The sequence below is a fragment of the Nomascus leucogenys genome, chromosome 16 (genome assembly GCF_006542625.1).
Source record: "Nomascus leucogenys isolate Asia chromosome 16, Asia_NLE_v1, whole genome shotgun sequence".
In the NCBI taxonomy this organism is placed as follows: domain Eukaryota; kingdom Metazoa; phylum Chordata; class Mammalia; order Primates; family Hylobatidae; genus Nomascus; species Nomascus leucogenys.
The window spans coordinates 10901302-10925510 of NC_044396.1; the positions used below are offsets into that span (position 1 = coordinate 10901302).

The window sequence follows — 24209 nt, forward strand, 5'->3', positions numbered from 1 at the left end:
TTGCATATTTGAGCAGACTTTGGACAGTTCACAAAATTTCTGTGAATCTACATACCCAGATTGGAATCAAGTTGTGAAAAAATGAATCAAAATGCATTAAATGTAAAAGGAATATAAGTATATTCATCAGACAAAAAATAGTGGTCTGACACCCACTTCCAACCAAGTAGGAGTAACAGGGACCAGACTTACCTTTATGCATGAAACAATTAAAAAATCCAAATACAATTTATTACATAACAGTATTCAAGACACCAGACATCAGGAAATGAGGAGCAATGATGCCCAACAGACAGAAAACAAATGAGGTGAGCACTATGAAAGCCCTAGCTTACTTCCTTAATAGAGTTTCCAGTTACACTGTGGGGAAGGGAAACCCACGCAGAGCCCAGGAACCACCATGAGTTGAAGAGAGGAATGTGAATGTCCAGAGAGGCTGAGGGAGCTAGAATTCACAGGACACAGTGTCACAGAGGATAGTTCCACACACAGAGAGAAGGCCAGAAAGCTGCAGAGGGTCCCACCTTCCCACAACTTCAGGTGAGTACTGATCAGTTCATGTATTTGCGGAAATGATCAGAGACTGGGGAAAGACCCATCTGGAAGGAATATAGAAAATAATACTAGGAACTCCTGTTCCTTCAGTCATAGAGAAAATACATCATAATCCATAGAGCATCAAGAGTACTTAGAAGGGTTGAGCTTTAGTAGTGGGGCAAAATTAGCCCTAGACTAAACGTTGCTCTAGTTTCACCTCATTGAGCTTGGTTAAAGAATCAGGACATGCTACATTTCTGAATCCCGCATGAACCTGAGAGTGACTGTCTTTTGGATTGAGTTGGAAGACACCATCTTGTAAGCTACATGACCAATATTAATCACTCAAAATATCTCCTTGTGTCATCAAGGGCCACTGTGGTAGAAATTATTACTCATGTGGGTTACTGAGTGGTGTCTCCAATGCAAGTCTCCATTTCTGACCACTTGTTTCCTTTCGTGAAGATAGGATATGAATGATACCACCTAAAGCACAATTGTGATAATGACCTGCCTCTTTGGTAGTTTCCATATTTCCTTCCTAAGCCTTTCTCTTCTCTTAAGAGAATTCCAGGACTTTCCTGGAAAGGCACTCAGGCTAGCTCTGTCTTGACAGGGCTTCTTGATGGGAATTTTCGTTTTGTTTCCATCATTACTTCAAAAAAAGGAAGGAAGGAGGAATGGAACTGAGAAATGAATTTGCTGTAAAATAGAAGCAGCTAACATTCCTCAATCAGGGGACATGTATTGTGGACCTACTATGTACTGGGCACTGTTCTTGGTGCCCTTAAATTAGGGAAACAACCACTTGTTTTTCAACTGTTCTTAACAAAAGACTGCAGAGGAGGTATGAGGTAGCAGTACAATTTAAACGTTTACTTATAGATAACTGTTGTAACATTTATTGAAAAGTCCACCTTTTTTTTACAGATCATCTATACCAACCTGTCATAAATCAAGTTTTTGCATATGTGGTTCTGCATCTGAACTCTAGCCTGTCCCACTAGTCTACTCATTTATCATTGTGCTAATGCTATGCCATCTTAAAGACAATAAGTTAAGTCTTGACATCTGGCAAGACAAGATAAAAAATCAGAATAGGCTACGTTATGTTGTGGCAACAAAACCTCCACAAAATTGTTAGTGGCTTAACACAAGCATGACTAAGAAATTTATTTCTTAGTCATGCTTCATGTCCATTGTGAATAAACTGGAAGCTCTGTCATTCCTTCTTATCGCTCTGGATCCAAGCTTGTGGAGCAGGCATTATCTGAAACACTGCCATTTGCCTTGGAGAAAGAGACAGTATGGCAAACCATACAGGGAATTTTACAATTTCCACTCAGAGGTGTATGATCTCTTTGAAACATGAGTTTTAGTTGCTTAATATTTGGGCTTTGCTCTTTTTCTGTAAGTCCTGTGTAGAAGCTCTTCTCATTGAACACCAAACAGTTAAGTCCAAAACAAAACACCTGCTGATTTCTGCTTATATTAATTTGCCAAAAGTACATAGTAATACCAAATTACAAGAAATCAGGAAAGTACAATCTTGCCTTGAATGAAAGTGGAAGTAAGGGGCTATGATCCCCTACTTTTATTGTTTTTTTCAGAAATAGTTGGCTGTTATTAGCCCTTAGTAGTCCAATTATACTTTAGATTCAGCTTGACACATTAAATAAATGAACAAACCAACAAACCAAAATCAAGAACTCAAAGCCAAAACACTCCATTGTAAAATTTTGATAGAGATTGTATTGACTCCATAGATAAATCTGGGGAAAATGAACATCTTTGCTATTGAGTCTTCCGAAACATGAATGGCGTATTTCTCTAATTATTTAGCTCTACTTTAATATAACTTAATAAAGTTTGATAATTTTTATCCATAAAACAATCTCACATCTTATCATAAATTTTTTTTCTAGACTCTTTCCATTATTATTATTTTTAGAGACAAGGTCTTCCTATGTTGCACAGGCTGGCCTTGAACTCTTAGACTCAAGTGATTCTCCTGCCTCATCCCTTCCTAGCAGCTGGAACTACAGGAATGTTGGTGTGTGCCAATGAACACAGCTAATGTTTTATATTATTTGATGCAAACGTAAATGATATCTTTTTAGTTGCATTTTCTAAGTATTTGTCTAGAAATATTTTTCGTTTTTTAAAATTTCTTTTCTTGAGCAAACTTCTTAAGCCCCCTTTTAATTATGATACTTTTTTGGTAGATTCTTTTGAATTTTCAATGTAGGCAATCATATTTGTCTACAAGTAGAAACAGTTTTCTTTCTTCCGTTCCATTGCTTATACATTTTCTCCCTTGTCTGTGGAAGCTAGACTATCCAAGTACTACCAAATAGAAGTAGTTACTGTGAACTCCCTTAGTTTATTTCTCACCTTAAAAGAAATATTTTCAGCATTTCATATTAATTATATTTCTTTAGCTTTTTTTGTAGATGCTTTTTATCTGGGTAAGGATGTCTTCTTTAATTTTTTATTTATTTATTTATTTTTATTACACTTTAGGGTTTTAGGGTACATGTGCACAATGTGCAGGTTTGTTACATATGTATCCATGTGCCATGTTGATTTCCTGCACCCATTAACTCGTCATTTAGCATTAGGTGTATCTCCTAATGCTGTCCCTCCCCCCTCCCCCCACCCCATGACAGTCCCCGGAGTGTGATGATCCCCTTCCTGTGTCCATGAGTTCTCATTGTTCAATTCCCACCTATGAGTGAGAACATGCGGTGTGTGGTTTTTTGTCCTTGCGATAGTTTACTTGAGAATGATGTTTTCCAGTTTCATCCATGTCCCTACAAAGGACACGAACTCATCATTTTTTATGGCTGCATAGTATTCCATGGTGTATATGTGCCACATTTTCTTAATCCAGTCTATCGTTGTTGGACATTTGGGTTGGTTCCAACTCTTTGCTATTGTGAATAGTGCCGCAATAAACATACGTGTGCATGTGTCTTTATAGCAGCATGATTTATAGTCCTTTGGTATATACCAGTAATGGATGGCTGGGTCAAATGGTATTTCTAGTTCGAGATCCTGAGGAATCGCCACACTGACTTCCACAATGGTTGAACTAGTTTACAGTCCACCAACAGTGTAAAAGTGTTCCTATTTCTCCACATCCTCTCCAGCACTGTTGTTTCCTGATTTTTTAATGATGGCCATTCTTTTTTATTTATTTATTTATTTTTTTTTTTTTTATTATACTTTAGGTTTTAGGGTACATGTGCACAATGTGCAGGTTTGTTACATATGTATCCATGTGCCATGTTGATTTCCTGCACCCATTAACTCGTTATTTAGCATTAGGTGTATCTCCTAATGCTGTCCCTCCCCCTTCCCCCACCCCACAACAGTCCCCGGAGTGTGATGTTCCCCTTCCTGTGTCCATGAGTTCTCATTGTTCAATTCCCACCTATGAGAGAGAACATGCGGTGTTTGGTTTTTTGTCCTTGCGATAGTTTACTGAGAATGATGTTTTCCAGTTTCATCCATGTCCCTACAAAGGACACGAACTCATCATTTTTTATGGCTGCATAGTATTCCATGGTGTATATGTGCCACATTTTCTTAATCCAGTCTATCGTTGTTGGACATTTGGGTTGGTTCCAACTCTTTGCTATTGTGAATAGTGCCGCAATAAACATACGTGTGCATGTGTCTTTATAGCAGCATGATTTATAGTCCTTTGGGTATATACCCAGTAATGGGATGGCTGGGTCAAATGGTATTTCTAGTTCGAGATCCCTGAGGAATCGCCACACTGACTTCCACAACGGTTGAACTAGTTTACAGTCCCACCAACAGTGTAAAAGTGTTCCTATTTCTCCACATCCTCTCCAGCACCTGTTGTTTCCTGATTTTTTAATGATGGCCATTCTAACTGGTGTGAGATGGTATCTCACTGTGGTTTTGATTTGCATTTCTCTGATGGCCAGTGATGATGAGCATTTCTTCATGTGTTTTTGGCTGCATAAATGTCTTCTTTTGAGAAGTGTCTGTTCATGTCCTCTGCCCACTTTTTGATGGGGTTGTTTGTTTTTTTCTTGTAAATTTGTTTGAGTTCATTATAGATTCTGGATATCACCCTTTGTCAGATGAGTAGGTTGCAAAAATTTTCTCCCATTCTGTAGGTTGCCTGTTCATTCTGATGATAGTTTCTTTTGCTGTGCAGAAGCTCTTTAGTTTAATGAGATCCCATTTGTCGATTTTGGCTTTTGTTGCCATTGCTTTTGGTGTTTTAGACATGAAGTCCTTGCCCACGCCTATGTCCTGAATGGTATTGCCTAGTTTTCTTGTAGGATTTTAATGGTTTTAGGTCTAACATATAAGTCTTTAATCCATCTTGAATTAATTTTGTATAAGGTGTAAGGAAGGGATCCAGTTTCAGCTTTCTACATATGGCTAGCCAGTTTTCCCAGCACCATTTATTAAATAGGGAATCCTTTCCCCATTTCTTGTTTTTGTCAGGTTTGTCAAAGATCAGATAGTTGTAGCTATGCGGCATCATTTCTGAGGGCTCTGTTCTGTTCCATTGATCTATGTCTCTGTTGTGGTACCAGTACCATGCTGTTTTGGTTACTGTAGCCTTGTAGTATAGTTTAAAGTCAGGTAGCGTGATGCCTCCAGCTTTGTTCTTTTGGCTTCGGATTGACTTGGCGATGCGGGCTCTTTTTTGGTTCCATATGAACTTTAAAGTAGTTTTTTCCAATTCTGTGAAGAAAGTCATTGGTAGCTTGATGGGGATGGCATTGAATCTATAAATTACCTTGGGCAGTATGGCCATTTTCACGATATTGATTCTTCCAACCATGAGCATGGAATGTTCTTCCATTTGTTGTATCCTCTTTATTTCATTGAGCAGTGGTTTGTAGTTCTCCTTGAAGAGGTCCTTCACATCCCTTGTAAGTTGGATTCCTAGGTATTTTATTCTCTTTGAAGCAATTGTGAATGGGAGTTCACTCATGATTTGGCTCTCTGTTTGTCTGTTATTGGTGTACAAGAATGCTTGTGATTTTTGTACATTATTTTGTATCCTGAGACTTTGCTGAATTGCTAATCAGCTTAAGGAGATTTTGGGCTGAGACAATGGGGTTTTCTAGATATACAATCATGTCATCTGCAAACAGGGACAATTTGACTTCCTCTTTTCCTAATTGAATACCCTTTATTTCTTCTCCTGCCTGATTGCTCTGGCCAGAACTTCCAGCACTATGTTAAATAGGAGCGGTGAGAGAGGGCATCCCTGTCTTGTGCCAGTTTTCAGAGGGAATGCTTCCAGTTTTTGCCCATTCAGTATGATATTGGCTGTGGGTTTGTCATAGATAGCTCTTATTATTTTGAGATACGTCCCATCAATACCTAATTTATTGAGAGTTTTTAGCATGAAGGGTTGTTGAATTTTGTCAAAGGCCTTTTCTGCATCTATTGAGATAATCATGTGGTTTTTGTCTTTGGTTCTGTTTATATGCTGGATTACAATTATTGATTTGCGTATGTTGAACCAGCCTTGCATCCCAGGATGAAGCCCACTTGATCATGGTGGATAAGCTTTTTGATGTGCTGCTGGATTCGGTTTGCCAGTATTATATTGAGGATTTTTGCATCAATGTTCATCAAGGATATTGGTCTGAAATTCTCTTTTTTGGTTAAGTCTCTGCCAGGTTTTGGTATCAGGACGATGCTGGCTTCGTAAAATGTGTTAGGGAGGATTCCCTCTTTTTCTATCGATTGGAATAGTTTCAGAAGGAATGGTACCAGTTCCTCCTTGTAGCTCTGGTAGAATTCAGCTGTGAATCCATCAGGTCCTGGACTCTTTTTGGTTGGTAAGCTATTGATTATTGCCACAATTTCAGAACCTGTTATTGGTCTATTCAGAGATTCAACTTCTTCCTGGTTTAGTCTTGGGAGGGTGTATTTGTCGAGGAATTTATCCATTTCTTCTAGATTTTCTAGTTTATTTGCATAGAGGTGTTTGTAGTATTCTCTGATGGTAGATTGTATTTCTGTGGGATCGGTGGTGATATCCCCTTTTTCGTTTTTTATTGCATCTATTTGATTCTTCTCTTTTCTTCATTAGTCTTGCTAGCGGTCCATCAATTTTGTTGATCCTTTCAAAAAACCAGCTCCTGGATTCATTAATTTTTTGAAGGTTTTTTGTGTCTCTATTTCCTTCAGTTCTGCTCTGATTTTAGTTATTTCTAGCCTTCTGCTAGCTTTTGAATGTGTTTGCTCTTGCTTTTCTAGTTCTTTTAATTGTGATGTTAGGGTGTCAATTTTGGATCTTTCCTGCTTTCTCTTGTGGGCATTTAGTGCTATAAATTTCCCTCTACACACTGCTTTGAACGTGTCCCAGAGATTCTGGTATGTTGTGTCTTTGTTCTTGTTGGTTTCAAAGAACATCTTTATTTCTGCCTTCATTTCATTATGTACCCAATAGTCATTCAGGAGCAGGTTGTTCAGTTTCCATGTAGTTGAGTGGTTTTGAGTGAGTTTCTTAATCCTGAGTTCTAGTTTGATTGCACTGTGGTCTGAGAGACAGTTTGTTATAATTTCTGTTCTTTTACATTTGCTAAGGAGAGCTTTACTTCCAACTATGTGGTCAATTTTGGAATAGGTGTGGTGTGGTGCTGAAAAAAATGTATATTCTGTTGACTTGGGGTGGAGAGTTCTGTAGATGTCTATTAGGTCCACTTTGTGCAGAGCTGAGTTCAATTCCTGAATATCCTTGTTAACTTTCTGTCTCGTTGATCTGTCTAATGCTGACAGTGGGGTGTTAAAATCTCCTATTATTATTGTGTGGGAGTTTAAGTCCCTTTGTAGGTCACTGAGGACTTGCTTTATGAATCTGGGTGCTCCTGTGTTGGTGCATATATATTTAGGATAGTTAGCTCTTCTTGTTGAATTGATCCCTTTACCATTATGTAATGGCCTTCTTTGTCTCTTTTGATCTTTGTTGGTTTAAAGTCTATTTTATCAGAGACTAGGATTGCAACCCCTGCCTTTTTTTGATTTCCAGTTGCTTGATAGATCTTCCTCCATCCCTTTATTTTGAGTCTATGTGTGTCTCTGCACGTGAGATGGGTTTCCTGAATACAGCACACTGATGGGTCCTGACTCCTTATCCAGTTTGCCAGTCTGTGTCTTTTGGTTGGAGCATTTAGCCCATTTACATTTAACATTAATATTGTTATGTGTGAATCTGATCCTGTCATTATGATGTTAGTTGGTTATTTTGCTCGTTAGTTGCTATAGTTTCTTCCTAGCCTCGATGGTCTTTACAGTTTGGCATGTTTTTGCAGTGGCTGGTGCCGGTTGTTCCTTTCCATGTTTAGTGCTTCCTTCAGGAGCTCTTTTAGGGCAGGCCTGGTGGTGACAAAATCACTCAGCGTTTGCTTATCTGTAAAGTATTTTATTTCTCCTTCACTTATGAAGCTTAGTTTGGCGGGATAGGAGATTCTAGGTTGAAAATTCTTTTCTTTAAGAATGTTGAATATCGGCCCCCACTCCCTTCTGGCTTGTAGAGTTTCTGCTGAGAGATCAGCTGTTAGTCTGATGGGCTTCCCTTTGTGGGTAACCCGACCTTTCTCTCTGGCTGCCCTTAACTTTTTTCCTTCATTTCAACTTTGGTGAATCTGACAATTATGTGTCTTGGAGTTGCCCTTCTCGAGGAGTATCTTTGTGGCGTTCTCTGTATTTCCTGAATCTGAATGCTGGCCTGCCTTGCTAGATTGGGGAAGTTCTCCTGGATAATATACTGCAGAGTGTTTTCCAACTTGGTTCCATTCTCCCCATCATTTTGAGGTACACCAATCAGACGTAGGTTTGGTCTTTTCACATAGTCCCAAATTTCTTGGAGGCTTTGTTCATTTCTTTTTATTCTTTTTTCTCTAGACTTCCCTTCTCGTTTCATTTCATTCATTTCATCTTCCATCAGCGATACCCTTTCTTCCAGTTGATCGCATCTGCTACTGAGGCTTCTGCAATCTTCGTGTAGTTCTCAAAACTTGGCTTTCAGCTCCATCAGCTCCTTTAAGCCCTTCTCTCCATTGGTTATTCTAGTTATCCATTCTTCTAATTTTTTTTCAAAGTTTTTAACTTCTTTGCTATTGTTTTGAATTTCCTCTCGTAGCTCAGAGTAGTTTGATCGTCTGAAGCCTTCTTCTCTCAACTCATCAAAGTCATCCTCCATCCAGCTTTGCTCCATTGCTGGTGAGGAACTGCGTTCCTTTGGAGGAGGAGAGGTGCTCTGTTTTTTAGAGTTTCCAGTTTTTGTGCTCTGTTTTTTCCCCATCTTTGTGGTTTTATCTACTTTTTGTCTTTGATGATGGTGATGTACAGATGGGTTTTTGGTGTGGATGTCTTTTCTGTTTGTTAGTTTTCCTTCTACGAGACAGGCCCCTCAGCTGCAGGTCTGTTGGAGTTTACTAGAGGTCCACTCCAGACCCTGTTTGGCTGGGTGTCAGCAGCGGTGGCTGCAGAACAGCGATTTTCGTGAGACCACAAATTCAGCTGTCTGATAGTTCCTCTGAAAGTTTTGTCTCAGAGGAGTACCCGGTTGAATGAGGTGTCAGTCTGTCCCTACTAGGGGGGTGCCTCCCAGTTAGGCTGCTCAGGGGTAGGGACCCACTTTAGGAGGCAGTCTGTCCGTTCTCAGATCTCCAGCTGCGTGCTGGGAGAACCACTACTCTCTTCAAAGCTGTCAGTCAGACAGGGACAATTAAGTCTGTGGAGGTTCTTGCTGAGTTTTTGTTTGTCTGTGCCCTGCCCCCAGAGGTGGAGCCTACAGAGGCAGGCAGGCCTCCTTGAGCTGTGGTGGGCTCCACCCAGTTCGAGCTTCCTGGCTGCTTTGTTTACCTAAGCAAGCCTGGGCAATGGCGGGCCCCCCTCCCCCAGCCTGGCTGCTGCCTTGCCGCTTGATCTGACTGCTGTGCTAGCAAGCAGCCAGACTCCATGGGAGTCTCTGAGCCAGGTGCGGGACACAATCTCCTAGTGTGCCGTTTTCCAGGCCTGTTGGAAAAGCACAGTATTAGGATGGGACTGACCCGATACTCCAGGTGCCGTCTGTTTCCCCTTTCTTTGACTAGGAAAGGGAACTCCCTGACCCCTTGCGCTTCCCGAGTGAGGCAATGCCTCGCCCTGCTTCGGCTCGCGCACAGTGCGCTTCACCCACTGTCCTGCACCCACTGTTAGGCACTCCCTAGTGAGATGAAACCGGTACCTCAAGCAGAAATGCAGAAATCACCCGTCTTCTGTGTCACTGGGGCTGGGAGCTGGAGACCGGAGCTGTTCCTATTCGGCCATCTTGGCTCCACCCTCCGATGTCTTCTTTAATTTTTACCATAAATAGATTTTAGGTTTTATGTGACTCTTTTTCTGTATCTAGAGATGATTGGATACCTTTTCTCTTTTAAATTTGTTAATGTGATGAATTAAATTAACTGATAATTCTAATGATAAACCAATCTTGCATATTTGGCAGAAACTCAACTTTGTCATCATTTATTCTCTTTTTCTTTCACTAATAGATGCAGTTTGTTAATATTTTGTTCAATTTTTTTCATTTATAATCATGAATGAAATTGGCTTGTGATTTTTCCAAACTGTCCTTAGTTAGATTTTGGTGTTAAGATTGTACTAGTCTCATAAAATGAGCTTAGAATTAATTAGTCCCTCTTCTATATTGTAAAATAATTTTGTAAAATTGAAATTATTTAAAGTTTGGGAGAACTTACTTATAAAACTAAAGAATTTATGTGGTGGGGGGTACATTTTAAACTAGTGATTCAATTTAATGTTTCTAGAACTATTAAAATATTAAGTTTATTCATCAACTCATTTAAGTAATCACATTTTTTTCTAAAAATTGATGCATTTATTCAAGCTTCCAAATGATTGGCATAAAGCTTTTAATCAGTAATTTTCAGTATTTTCAAAGAGCCAAATCTTTGGCTTTGTTGATCCTTTCTACTGAATGCTTGTGATCTATTTCACACACTTCTACTCATATTTATTGTTTATGCCTTAATTCTTTATTTGGGTTTATTCTGCTATTTCTTAATTGGAGGAAAAAAAGGATAGCAGAATAAACCCAAATAATTAGGGAATAAACAATAATCCCTAATTCTTTCTTTGGGTTTATTAGCTTATTTTAAAATTTTTATCATTTTGAACTGTAAGTTTGCCTCTAAGAAACTGCCTACCTGCATCCTACAGGTTTTGATATGAAAGTGTTGTCTGTGTGTGTGCTATTATTCAGTTGTACATATGTTTTAATTTTAATTATAATTCTTTCTGTAACTCTGTATTAGTCTGTTCTCACACTGAAAATAAACACACACCCAAGATTGGATAATTTATAAAATAAAGAGGTTTAATTGACTCAGAGTTTCACATGGCTGGGGAGGCCTCACAATCATGGCTGAAGGTGAATGAGGAGCAAAGTCATGTCTTGCATGGCGGCAGGCAAGAGACCTTGTGTAAGGGAACTCCCCTTTATAAAACCATAAGATGAGACTTATTCACTATCATGAGAACAGCATGGGAAAGACCTGCCCCCATGATTCAATTACCTCCCACTGGGTCCCTCCCATGGCACGTGGGAATTATGGAAGCTACAATTCAAGATGAGATTTGGGTGAGGACACAGCCAAACCATATCAGACTCATAAACTACTAAATAATTTCTTTATTTACTAAGTCATTTATTTATTTCAATGAGTTGTATTTCTAATTTTCCAAACTTACGTATGTTTTTAGTTGATTAGTGGCATTGTGGTCATAAGAATATGATATCAAATTTGTTAAGCCTTTTTTTCTCATTCCATTTGGTGGGGGAGGTGGTTTTCTTGTTATACACTTTACCTCTCTAATTTTTGTGGTTACCTTAGAAAATTTAACTTTTCTTTTTTCTTTTTTTTTTTGAGATGAAGTCTCCCACTGTCACCCAGGCTGGAGTGCAGTGGCACGATCTCAGCTCACTGCAACCTCTACCTCCTGGGTTCAAATGATTTGCATGCTTCAGCCTCCCAAGTAGCTGGGACTACAGGTGCACACCACCACGCCTGACTAATTTTTTTGTGTGTATTTTTAGTAGAGACAGGGTTTGGCCACGTTGGCCAGGCTGGTCTTAAAAACTCCTGACCTCAAGCCATCCACCCACCTCAGCCTCCTAAAGTACTGGGATTACAGGCATGAGCCAAGGCGCCTGGCCAGAAAATTTAACTTTCATATTTAACTTAGCAAAGCCTAAAGTTAGACAATATCTTTATCCTCTTCTAGAGCAATACAAGGGAACCCACAGAAAAAGGCTAACTGGAACCCACAAAAGGGGCCAACTAGGTCAGGAGAAGGAAGGGGATGTTGGTTGCACTTAGAATACTCACCAGACCAGTTTAAAGATGACTTCCAGAAACTATTTCTACATGACAGGCCCAGGCATGATGGGTCAACAGTGCCTCACTGGCAGGACAGCTGCAGAGGGACATCGGCAGAGACCCTCAGTTCTGGAGAAATAAGTGGCCGTCAGAGCTCACCTCCAGGTCAGTCGGACCTGTGGGGGACCAATGAACTGCAAGCAGGCACCCACAAGGGCGGATCCCATATGAGCTCCTAAATTTATTCTTTCTGCCCACTGCACAGACAAAATCAATTGCCTGAGACCATGGCATTGCAGTAAAGAAAGAATTTAACTGACATGAGGCCAGCTATGCAGAAGAACTGGAGTTATCACTCAAATCAGTCTCCCTGAAGGGTCAGAGGTTAGGGTTTTTATGGACAGTTTGGTGGGCAGGGGACTAGGGAATTGGTGCAGCTGATTGGTTGGGAATGCCATCACAGGGGTGCTGGAAGATGGTCCTTGTGCAGTGAGGCCACCTGTGGGCAGAGCCACAGGACCAGCTGAGTCATGAGTCCAGGTGGGATCAGTCTGAAAAACATCTAAAAAAAACTCCCCAGTCTTAGGTTCTACAATAGTGTTACCTGTAGAAGCAATTGGGGAAGTTATAAATCTTGGGACCTCTGGCCACATGACTCCTGAGCAGTAAGAAATTATAGAAACTATGCCTACATTTTAGCAGAACTTGGGCCTCTCCCATAATCCTAATCTTGTGGCCTTTCATTAGTCTTCCAAAGGCAATTTCAGCCATTGAACAGGGAGAGGGTTAGTTTCAGGGAGGGACTATTATCATTCTTGCTTCTAAGTTAAACTATAAACTAAATTCCTCTCAAAGTTATCTTGGCCTGTGTCCAGGAATGACCAAGGACAGCTTGGGGTTAGAAGTGAGATGGAGTCAACTAGGTCAGATTTTTCTTACTGTTATAATTTTGCAAAGGCGGCTTCACAAGGACCTTAGAACACTAATTCCAGTAACTTCACTTCTTATTCACATGCTATTCCAGTGAAATATATTCTTTCCATCTTGTTTTCTTTTCAAATAACACCTTATTATTGTGATTTTTATTTATTCCATGTTTGTTTAAAATGGTTATCACTTTCTTTGCTCTTAATTTCTGTCCAGCAGCCAGGGTTAGGTGGTCAGTCAGAACAATGAGCCAAACTGAAAGTAACAATCAAGCCTTAATCACTTACAGAGATAGTGTAAACAAGAGGCAAAAATAAGCACCAGCTTCCTAACGTTCCATTTCTTCCCCAGGGAATGGCAGTAGGCAAGGGTCAGATGAATCAGCTCAGACAGGGAAAATCATCTCACTACCAAAGAGCCCTAAACAAATGACTCCTGACATTTTCTGGTCCAGGGGACTGACAGAAGGGAGCGGGGGAAGTCTAGAACTAGAAAAGTACTGGGTCAGAGTGGATGAAAGTATCTTGGTCGTAAGATAAGGAGGCCTTGAATGGAGGTGTTTGGGTGAGGAATGGGTGGCTGCCCTAGGGGGCCTGAGTCCTTGACTGCAGCTCCTTCTGGAAAACTGTAACCCACTGGCAGAGCACTAAGTCAGCTGTGGGGAGGTGTATTAGTCTGTTTTCATGCTGCTGATAAAGACATACCTGAGACTGGGTAATGTATAAGGAAAAAGAGGTTTCATAGACTCACAGTTCCACGTGGCTGGGGAGGCCTCACAATCACGGCAGAAGGTGAAAGGCATGTCTCACATGGTGGCAGACAAATGAGAGCTTGTGCAGGGAAGCTCCCCTTTATAAAACCATCAGATCTCATGAGACTTATTCACTATCATGAGAACAGCACAGGAAAGACCTGCCCCCATGACTCAGTTATCTCCCACCAGGTCCCTCCCACAACACATGGGAATTGAGGATGACATTTGGGTGGGGACACAATGAAACCACATCAAGAGGGCAGCTTTCTCCCAGTAGGCCTGCCAGGCAAAGCCTTTGTAATGCCTAAAGTCAGGCCTGGAAAGTCACACACAGATTTTGATTTTGGCCTGGAGCCAATCTCCTCACTTCTTGTATATTAGTGTCCACTCTACAATCATTTAATTTATTTTGCCTAAAGGACACTTTTTCTAATTTCCTTTAGTGAAGACCTGCTGGTAGTAAACTCTCACTTTTTTTTTTTTTTTTTTTTTTTTTTTTTTGAGACAGAGTCTCACTCTGTTGCCCAGACGGGAGTGCAGTGGCATGATCTTGGCTCACTGCAACCTCTGCCTCCCAGGTTCAAGTGATTCTCCTGCCTCAGCCCCCCAGTAGCTGGGATTACAGGCATGTGCCACTATACCCGGCTAATTTTTGTATTTTTTTAGTAGAGATGGGGTTTTGCCATGTTGGCCTGGCTGGTCTCAAACTCCTGACCTCAGGTGATCCACCTGCCTCATCCTCCAAAGTGCTGGGATTACAGACATGAGTCACCATGCCTGGCCAACTCTTTCACTTTTTAATCTGAAAAACATCCTTACTTTGTCCTTGTTTTCAAAAGATATTTTCCCTGAGCACAGAGTGGTTAGGTTGATAATTGTTGTCTGTCAGCATGTGGAAGATCTTCTGGCTTGCATTGTTGCTGTTAAGAAGTTAGCTAAAAGTCCAATTGTTGCTTTTTTCAGGATAGTCCATCTCTTCTTTCTTCAAAGAGCTTCTTTTGTCTCTTCTGGTCTGTAGTTTCTCTAAAATATATCTTTTTATTTATTCTGTTCGGGATTCACTGGGTTTCTTGATTTTGTGTATCTCATTATTTCTGGAAAATTTTGATTTATTATGTCTTCAGATAATTCTTTGTCCCATTTTCTTTTTTCTGAAACCCTGATTAAACACATTAGACAATATAACTCTGTCCTTCATATTTCTTAACCTTTCATTTATATTTTCCATTCTTTGTCTTTCTGTGCTAAGTTCTCATAAATTTCATCACTATTGTCTTGCAGTTTATTAACTCTCTCATTAAATTGGTTAAATTTGTCCCCTAATTTTAAAATTTCACTGAGTATAATTTATATTCCCTAAAGTTCTATTTGGTTCTTTCTACAATATGCTTGGTCATTTTTTTCTTATGGTCCCATTTTCTCTATTCTACTTTCAAACTCTTCTTTGACTTCCTTGAAATAATGGACATAGCTTAAATAATTTTAACCTAAAAATTCCAATATCAGAGGACACTGTGGGTTAATTCTTTATCTTTTTTTGTTTGCTCTTGCTCAGAATGCTATGATTCTGTTTTTTCCCCCTTTTTGTTGAGTTAATATTTTCTGTAACTTTATAAGTGGGAATTTCTTCAGACCCTCTACTTAGCTTTTACTCAATCATGGTAACTTTCCTTGCAGACCTGAGGGTTATTTTTGTTCACCACTGTATTGAGGTATAATATTTTGGGGTCTCATTTTTGCTGGAGTTCTATAGTATCCTTAATGTGGCAGAATCTGGAATTTGTCTACAGTCTCCTGATCTCTGAATGGAATTTAAGTTTACCACATTCCTTAAACTTTCTCAAAGAGAAAGCTTGTTCAATGTTCTATGTATCTCCAAATGACCAACAAACTTATAAAAACATGCTCAACATCACTATTTCTCAAGAAAATGCAAATTGAAACCACAATGAGATATCACCTTACTCCAGTCAGAATGGCCATTATTATTATTTCTGAGACAGGGTCTTGCTGTCACCCAGGCTGGAGTGCAGTGGCATGATCACAGGTCACTGCAACCTTGACATCCTGGGCTCAAGAGATCCTCCCACCTCAGCTTCCCAAGTAGCTGGGACCACAGATGCATGCCACCATGCCTAGCCAATTTATTTTTATGTTTATGTTTTGTACAGAAAAGTTCTCACAATATTGTCCAGGCTGGTCTTGAACTCCTGAACTGAAGCAATCCTCCTGCCTTGCATTCCAAAAGTTCTGGGATTACAGGCACGAGCCACCATGACTGGCCCCAGAATGCCCATTATTATAAAGTCAAAAAACAATAGATGTTGACTGGATGTGGTAAGAAGGGACTGCTTACACACTACTGGTGGGAATGTAAATTAGTACAACCTCTATGGAAAACAGTATAGAGATTTCCCAAAGAACCAAAAGTATATCTACCATTCTATCCAACAACCCCATTACTGGGCATCTACCCAAAGGAAAATAAGTCATTATATCAAAAGACACTGGCATGCATAGGTTTATCGCAGCACAATTCACAGTTGAATAGGTATAGAACCAACCTAACTGCCCATCAACTGATAAGTGGATGAAGAAAATGTGGTACATATACACCACGGAACACTGCTGAGTAAGCTATAAACAAGAACGAAATGTTTTTTGCAGCAACTTGGATGGAGCTGGAGGCCATTATTCTAAGTGAAGTAACTGAGGAATGGAAAACTGAATACTGTCTGTTCTCACTTATAAGTGGGAGCTAAGCTGTGGGTATACAAAGGCATACAGAGTGCTACAATGGACATTGGAGACTCAGAAGCAGGGGGGGTGAGAGGGAGGTGAGGGATAAAAAAACTACATATTGGATACAATGCACACTAGTTGGGTGAGGGGTGCACTAAAATCTCAGGCTTTACCACTTTTACAATTCATCCGTGTAACAAAAACCATTTGTACCTTAAAAGCTATTGGAATTAAAAAATATAGATATTTTTAAGGCTGAGCACAGTGGCTCATGCATGTAATCCCAGCACTTTGGGAGGCTGAGGCAGGCTGATCGCTTGAGTCCAGGAGTTCAAGACCAGCCTGGGCAATGTGGCGAAACCCCATCTCTAAAAACAAACAAACAAAAAACACAAAAAAATTTAGCACCCTTTGGTCCCAGCTACTCAGGAGGCTGAAGTGGGAGGATCACCTGAGCCTGGGAGGTGGAGGTTGCAGTGAACCAAGATCGCACCACTGCACTCCAGCCTGGGCAACAGAGTTAGACCGTGTCTCAAAAAAAAAAAAAAAAATACACACACATGCACACATACACACATATGTATATATATATATTTAGAAGTTTAAAAACCTTTTAAAAGCAAAAATATTCTATGTACCTCTTGGTATATAGTCTTCCAATACTTAGTCTTTTGTCTACTATTCTTGTTAATCAGTTCATTCATATATTTAATAAGATGTTTCTCAAATATTATCTAGCATTTTTAGTCATCTTCAGTGTAAGGGTCAGAGTACTGGTGTGCTACTTCATCAGAAATGAAAGATCCCACTCTGTCTTTCAATCATTTTATTATCTTAATACAATTGACGCTTTGTCCTCTCCTTCTGAAAATCCAATTATGCATATATTAGACAACTTGATATTGTATCACAATTCTTGGATGATTCACTCTGGTATTTTTTTTTATTTACTCTTTCTTCTCTTTTTGGATAATTTCTATTGGTCTATATTCAAGTCCACTGATGCTCTCTGCAGCCTTGTCCAATTGGCTGAGTCTGACAAAAAAATTTTGTATCTTTGACATTGCATTTTTTAACATTTGTATTTGACTCCATTTTATGGTTTCCAACTCTGCTGAAATTCTCCTGTTCATGTGTGCAGTCCACTTTTCTTACTAGACCTTTTACATAATCATCATAGTTAGGTTAAACTCCTCAGATGGTTCAAACTTCTAGGTCATCTCTTAGTCTTGTTCTCCTAATTGCTTTATCTCTTGACAATAAATTTATTTTTTCTTGTTCTTTTTTTGGTGTGTCTTGTAATTTTTATTGAATATTGGATGTTGTGTGAGGAAGAATAGTAGAAATTGGCTCCAGAGAGGATGGGGATTACTGTTTTTGCTCTAGATGCCTCTGTAAATATTATTGAGCCTCTGGGAGCTCCAGCCACGTCATCAGCAAATTGTGAATAAGCCCCAACTTCATGGAAATGTTGTGTAAAATATACAAAACATAAATGCAAAATTGCATTATTATTTATCTAGTGACAGATCCTAGTACTTATCTTTAATTAGGCAATTGAATTATACATTCTTGATTTTTTTCCCCAAATGATAATATCCTTTTTTCCTGTAAATTAAAACATTCTAAAGCTCATTTAAAAAATTCACATAATATAAAAATATACAAATTAGAAAGTCAAATGCCTCCATATATTCAATTATGATCATACTAAAATTGAGCAATTCTTCTACTCCTTCAATAAATAATATAAACCATAATATTTTCTTTTTTTTTTTTTTTGAGATGGAGTCTGGCTCTGTCGCCCAGGCTGGAGTGCAGTGGTGCAATCTCGGCTCACTGCAAGCTCTGCCTCCCAGGTTCACACCACTCTCCTGCCTCAGCCTCCCGAGTAGCTGGGACTACAGGCGCCCACCACCATGCCCGGCTAAGTTTTTGTATTTTTAGTAGAGATGGGATTTCACTGTGTTAGCCAGGATGGTCTCGATATCCTGACCTCATGATCCACCCGCCTCGGCCTCCCAAAGTACTGGGATAAACCATAATATTTTCATATTTAATGTTCATAAGTGAACACATGAAAATCAGAGATCTTCCAAAAATTTATTAAGTGTTTACTTTTAAAGTGGAAAGAATGTTTTTAAGAGGTGATATAAAGAAATGCCCCCACTATGATTCCTACCATATGTTGATTCTATGTGGTGGCAGGGAGGGGAGAATGATTCCTTTTTTTAGAATCAGAGAATTTGGAAAGTATCAAGAAAGATAATAACAGAAAGCATGAAATAGAGTTGTGCTTTGAAGATGAATTAGATGAAATTGTTACGTGAAGAGGCGTTTTCCAAAGTTGCAGACCCAGGATTCCTGGCTAGAAGCATGAAAATGTTTCTTTCTTGCTGTTTCTATGACCTAGGCAGCATTTCTTCCATGTCTGCAACAACATAAGATACAACAGCCCAAACAGCAGCAGCAACATTCATCTCCTTTGGATCCATGACAGTCATGGTGTCTCCGTGGGAGTGATGGAAGAAGAAATACTTGTATAAGTCATCGAGTAGACTGGCTCCTGGGGATAAAAGAGGAAGAATTCTTAGTGGAGTATTTTGACAGACACTGCTGAATACACACCTCTCCCCCTTCACTTTTGCCTGCCCCTATTATACAGTCTGCAATAGCAAAATAATTACTTTTCCAGGCTCTCTTGCAGCAAGAAATGCCCATGTGTCACCATTCTGATGACTATGATGTGAGTAGCCGGCTGTGGGTGAGTTCTAGAAAAGCCTTTAACTTCATTGACAAAGAGTTGGGAAAATACCCCTAATGCTACATTAAAGCCAGATGAGAACTTTGGAGCTGCATGGGGCAAAAAGCCCCTAAACTAAAAATGGCAGAGTGGAAGTAGCCTGCATTTAGAAAATATTGCTAACTCTCTCAACAAGCTCTGCACCGCCTTCTTCTGGATTTCCTGTGATATAAGGGAAAATAAACTTTTATTTGTATAAGTAACTGAGACAAATGCCTCATATTTATAAAAAGACAGTATCTTCTTTGTATCTGCACGTTTGCAAATTATGTACCTTCCTGGATATAAAAGAAAGTCAATACCCCTTTGTTCAAGTTTTCCTTCTCAAATCATCCATTTACTTCCTAGAGTCATAACATCCCCAGCAACCTCCAAGGGCACCAGCAGGAGTCTCTGCCCCACTTCAAAGCTTTCTTCTCATTCAAGTGTGAAGCTTTTTGCTAGTTTCAGTCATGGATCATAGCCTCAGAGAAACTTCACTGTCTCTTATTTATCCTTGAAAACCTACTAGACCCATCTTATGGATTCCAGTTGCAGTTCTTTAGCCTCTAGCTAGCTTGATTGATTGGTTGGTTGACTGTTTTATTGTGAAATATACCATACACACATAAGATTGTACAGAACATAAATGTATATTATAAAGGGTGAAAATAATAAGTACATATATGTCCATAATTTAATGCAAGAATGATACTACCAGTATCTTGGAGACCCATTTATGACACCCCTGCCCATTGCAGATCTTTTCCTCCCTCCAGAGGTACCCACTATCCTGTCTTGCCTCTTAATCACTCCTTGCTTTTCTACAGTTTTACCACTTCATACTTTACCACATATATGTATATGACTATATATAACAATTATACATGTACAGATACAGTTTAATATTGCCTACTTTTGAACCATATCCTCCAGATATATTTCTTCAGCTTGCTTTTTCCATTCAAATGTATATCAGATTTATCTATGCTGTTGTGTATAGTTGTAGTATTTTCATGTTTTATTGCAGTAAATTACCTCTTTGTATTTATTTATCCATTTTACCAACAATGGTCATTTAGGTGGTTTCCAGTTTTCTATTACGTGCTGCTACCAACACTCTCAAGGCTTTGAATGTAGGAGTGGTTTGCTGGGCTATAGAGTATGTGTGTGTTCAATTTTACCATGCAATTCCAAAATGTTTTCCTTTTCAATTTACACTTACACTGTTAGTATATGAGTCATTCTCTTGCTTCACGTAGTCTACAGCACTTGATACTGTCAAACTAATTTTTGTAAATTTGGTGAGTGTGAAATGCTAACATTTCATTTTCAGTTTTAAAAGTGAGACTAATTGTGAGATCAAGTATGTTTTTACATATGGATTTTTTGGTCATTTATGTGTGTTTTCTCTTTTGTGAAGTTCTTGTTCATGCATTTTGCCCATTTTTCAATGGATTTGTCTTTTTCTTATTGACTTGTAAGCATTCTTGGCATAATTTAGACACTACTCTTCTGTTAGTAAGTTTGTACATATTATTTCCCAGTTTGTGGCTCATCTCTTTACCCTGTTTAGTGTGTGTTTTGATGAATAAGTGTTTTTACTTTCAATGTAGTTGGATTTATGAATCTTTTCCTGTAAGATCCATACTGTTTATGTCTTAAGAAGTCCTTCCTTACCCTAATATTACAAAGATATCCTCTGAAATTCTATTCTAAATTTTAAAAATATTTTATTTTCATTTTTAAGTTCACCACCCATCCAGAATAGGAAATGATTTTTGTGTTGGGTGTGAGGTAGGATTCTATTTTCAGTTTTCCATTGTCTAGAAACATTTATTGATTAGTAGTACATCCTCTTTCCCCACTGATCTGCAGTACTGATTGTGCCATATTAAGTTTCCTTATATGTTTATTTTGGGGCTTTCTAATTGTTTCAGTGATCTATTTGTCTATCTCTGCAACAATGCCACACTATCTTAATTGCTATTACTTTAGAATCCTTGATATCTGTTAGGGCAAATTCCCTCACTTTCTCTTCCTTCTTCTTCAGGAGTGTTTTGATTATTCAGAACCATTTGCTCTTTCAGATAAATTTTAGAATCATTTAAATATACTCCAAAAGTATTTTTGGATTTTGATCAGAATTGTGGTAATATCTATTTTAAATTGGGGGGAACCTAACATCTTTTTATTAGAATATTGTGTTCTTATCTGTGAAAATAGTGTGTTTATATATGTTTCTATTTGTCTTCTTAACGTCTTTAAAGTTTTATAACAGTTTTACATACCTTTTGTTCGTTTTCTTTCTTTGATGGCTTATATATTTTGTTGCTATTGTAAATTTTCATTTTGAAAAACCTACATTTTCTGTTTGTGGCTCTCCAGTTTTAGTATCAAGGATGTATCTGATTCATAACATGGTTTTCCTTCTTTTTTTTTATACATTCTGGGATAGTTTGTGTAAGATTAGAATTATTTATTTCCTGGTTATTTTGTAGAACTTTTAACAAAGCCATCAAAATCTGATGCTTTTTTTATGATAACAATTTTAACTAATGATTCAATTTCTTTCATAGTTATTGGGTTATTCAGGGTTTGTACTTATTCTTGAATTAACTAGGGAAATTACATTTGTCTTTTTTTACATTTGTGATTTTTGCCTAAATGCTCAAAATAATTGGCATGAAGTTGTCAGTAATATCCTGTTTTTAATTTTAGGTGATGTCTGCAGCATCTATAGTGATGCCCTCTTTTTCACTCTTGATGTTGATTATCAGTGTTTTTCTCTGTTTTTTTCTTTTAATCTTGGTGGCAGTTTGTCAGTTTTATTAATAATTTGAAGAAAAAGAAAAGATGACGACTTTCATTTTTTGGATACTTTCTATTATTTAGTAGTTATTCTTCCATTGATTTCTGCTCCTAAGTTTATATTATGCTTATATTATTTCACTCCTCCTTTCTTTGGATGTATTTGCTTTTCTTTTTCTAATTTTTGGAGTTAAACACTCTGTTTATTACTCTGCAGATGTACTTTGTCTCTAGCATAAGCAGTAAGGCTATAATCTTCCCTCAATACTGCTTTAGCTGTATCTCACCAGTTTCCATTAGTAGTTTCAGGACAATTCAGTTCTAAATATTTATTAATTTCTGGTTTGATTTTTTCCTTGACTCATGAGTTAGAATGAGTTTTTAAATTTTCAGAAGTATGAAGTTTTCTGAGTTATTTTTTTCATTATTGATTTCTAATTTAATTGTTAGAGAATGTTGGCTGTATGATACAGATTCTTTGAATTTTGTGATGTTTGCTCTATGGCCTAGTATGTGATGCATTTTTGTAAATGTTCCATGTGTATTTGAAGAGAACGTGCTTTCAGTGCTCTGTGTAAGTCCATTAGATCAAGCTTCTTTTTTTCTTTTTTTTTTAGTTCTATTTTTTATTTATTTATTTATTTTTTTTTATTATACTTTAGGATTTAGGGTACATGTGCACAATGTGCAGGTTTGTTACATATGTATCCATGTGCCATGTTGATTTCCTGCACCCATTAACTCGTCATTTAGCATTAGCTATATATCTCCTAATGCTGTCCCTCCCCCATCCGCCCACCCCACAACAGTCTCCGGAGTGTGATGTTCCCCTTCCTGTGTCCATGAGTTCTCATTGTTCAATTCCCACCTATGAGTGAGAACATGCGGTGTTTGGTTTTTTGTCCTTGCGATAGTTTACTGAGAATGATGGTTTCCAGTTTCATCCATGTCCCTACAAAGGACATGAACTCATCATTTTTTATGGCTGCATAGTATTCCATGGTGTATATGTGCCACATTTTCTTAATCCAGTCTATCATTGTTGGACATTTGGGTTGGTTCCAACTCTTTGCCATTGTGAATAGTGCCGCAATAAACATACGTGTGCATGTGTCTTTATAGCAGCATGATTTATAGTCCTTTGGGTATATACCCAGTAATGGGATGGCTGGGTCAAATGGTATTTCTAGTTCTAGATCCCTGAGGAATCGCCACACTGACATCCACAATGGTTGAACTAGTTTACAGTCCCACCAACAGTGTAAAAGTGTTCCTATTTCTCCACATCCTCTCCAGCACCTGTTGTTTCCTGATTTTTTAATGATGGCCATTCTAATTGGTGTGAGATGGCTCTCTGTTTGTCTGTGATTGGTGTACAAGAATGCTTGTGATTTTTGTACATTGATTTTGTGTCCTGAGACTTTGCTGAAGTTGCTAATCAGCTTAAGGAGATTTTGGGCTGAGACAATGGGGTTTTCTAGATATACAATGATGTCATCTGCAAACAGGGACAATTTGACTTCCTCTTTTCCTAATTGAATTCCTTTCATTTCCTTCTCCTGCCTGATTGCTCTGGCCAGAACTTCCAGCACTATGTTGAATAGGAGCGGTGAGAGAGGGCATCCCTGTCTTGTGCCAGTTTTCAGAGGGAATGCTTCCAGTTTTTGCCCATTCAGTATGATATTGGCTGTGGGTTTGTCATAGATAGCTCTTATTATTTTGAGATATGTCCCATCAATACCTAATTTATTGAGAGTTTTTAGCATGAAAGGTTGTTGAATTTTGTCAAAGGCCTTTTCTGCATCTATTGAGAAATTGATTTGCATTTCTCTGATGGCCAGTGATGATGAGCATTTCTTCATGTATTTTTTGGCTGCATAAATGTCTTCTTTTGAGAAGTGTCTGTTCATGTCCTTTGCCTACTTTTTGATGGGGTTGTTTGTTTTTTTCTTGTAAATTTGTTGGAGTTCATTGTAGATTCTGGATATTAGCCCTTTGTCAGATGAGTAGGTTGCAAAAATTTTCTCCCATTCTGTAGGTTGCCTGTTCACTCTGATGGTAGTTTATTTTGCTGTGCAGAAGCTCTTTAGTTTAATTAGATCCCATTTGTCAATTTTGGCTTTTGTTGCCATTGCTTTTGGTGTTTTAGACATGAAGTCCTTGCCCACGCCTATGTCCTGAATGGTATTGCCTAGGTTTTCTTGTAGGATTTTAATGGTTTTAGGTCTAACCTGTAAGTCTTTAATCCATCTTGAATTAA

The 24209-nt window shown here is 38.5% G+C and overlaps 1 protein-coding gene and 1 long non-coding RNA gene across 2 annotated transcripts in view; one reads left to right on the plus strand and one right to left on the minus strand.

Moving 5' to 3' along the window:
- The window catches only part of LOC115830693, a 518787-nt gene that overhangs the window by 290647 nt on the left and 203931 nt on the right, over positions 1 to 24209 (plus strand). The gene's annotated exons all lie outside the window — the stretch shown is intronic.
- Positions 18441 to 24209, minus strand: part of CPQ (carboxypeptidase Q) — a 531872-nt gene continuing 526103 nt past the window's right edge. Inside the window, exon 8 of the mRNA XM_003268337.3 lies at positions 18441 to 18922. Coding sequence (XP_003268385.1) covers positions 18759 to 18922 — 164 coding nt within the window. The 3' untranslated portion in view covers positions 18441 to 18758. The remainder of the gene's footprint in view (positions 18923 to 24209) is intronic.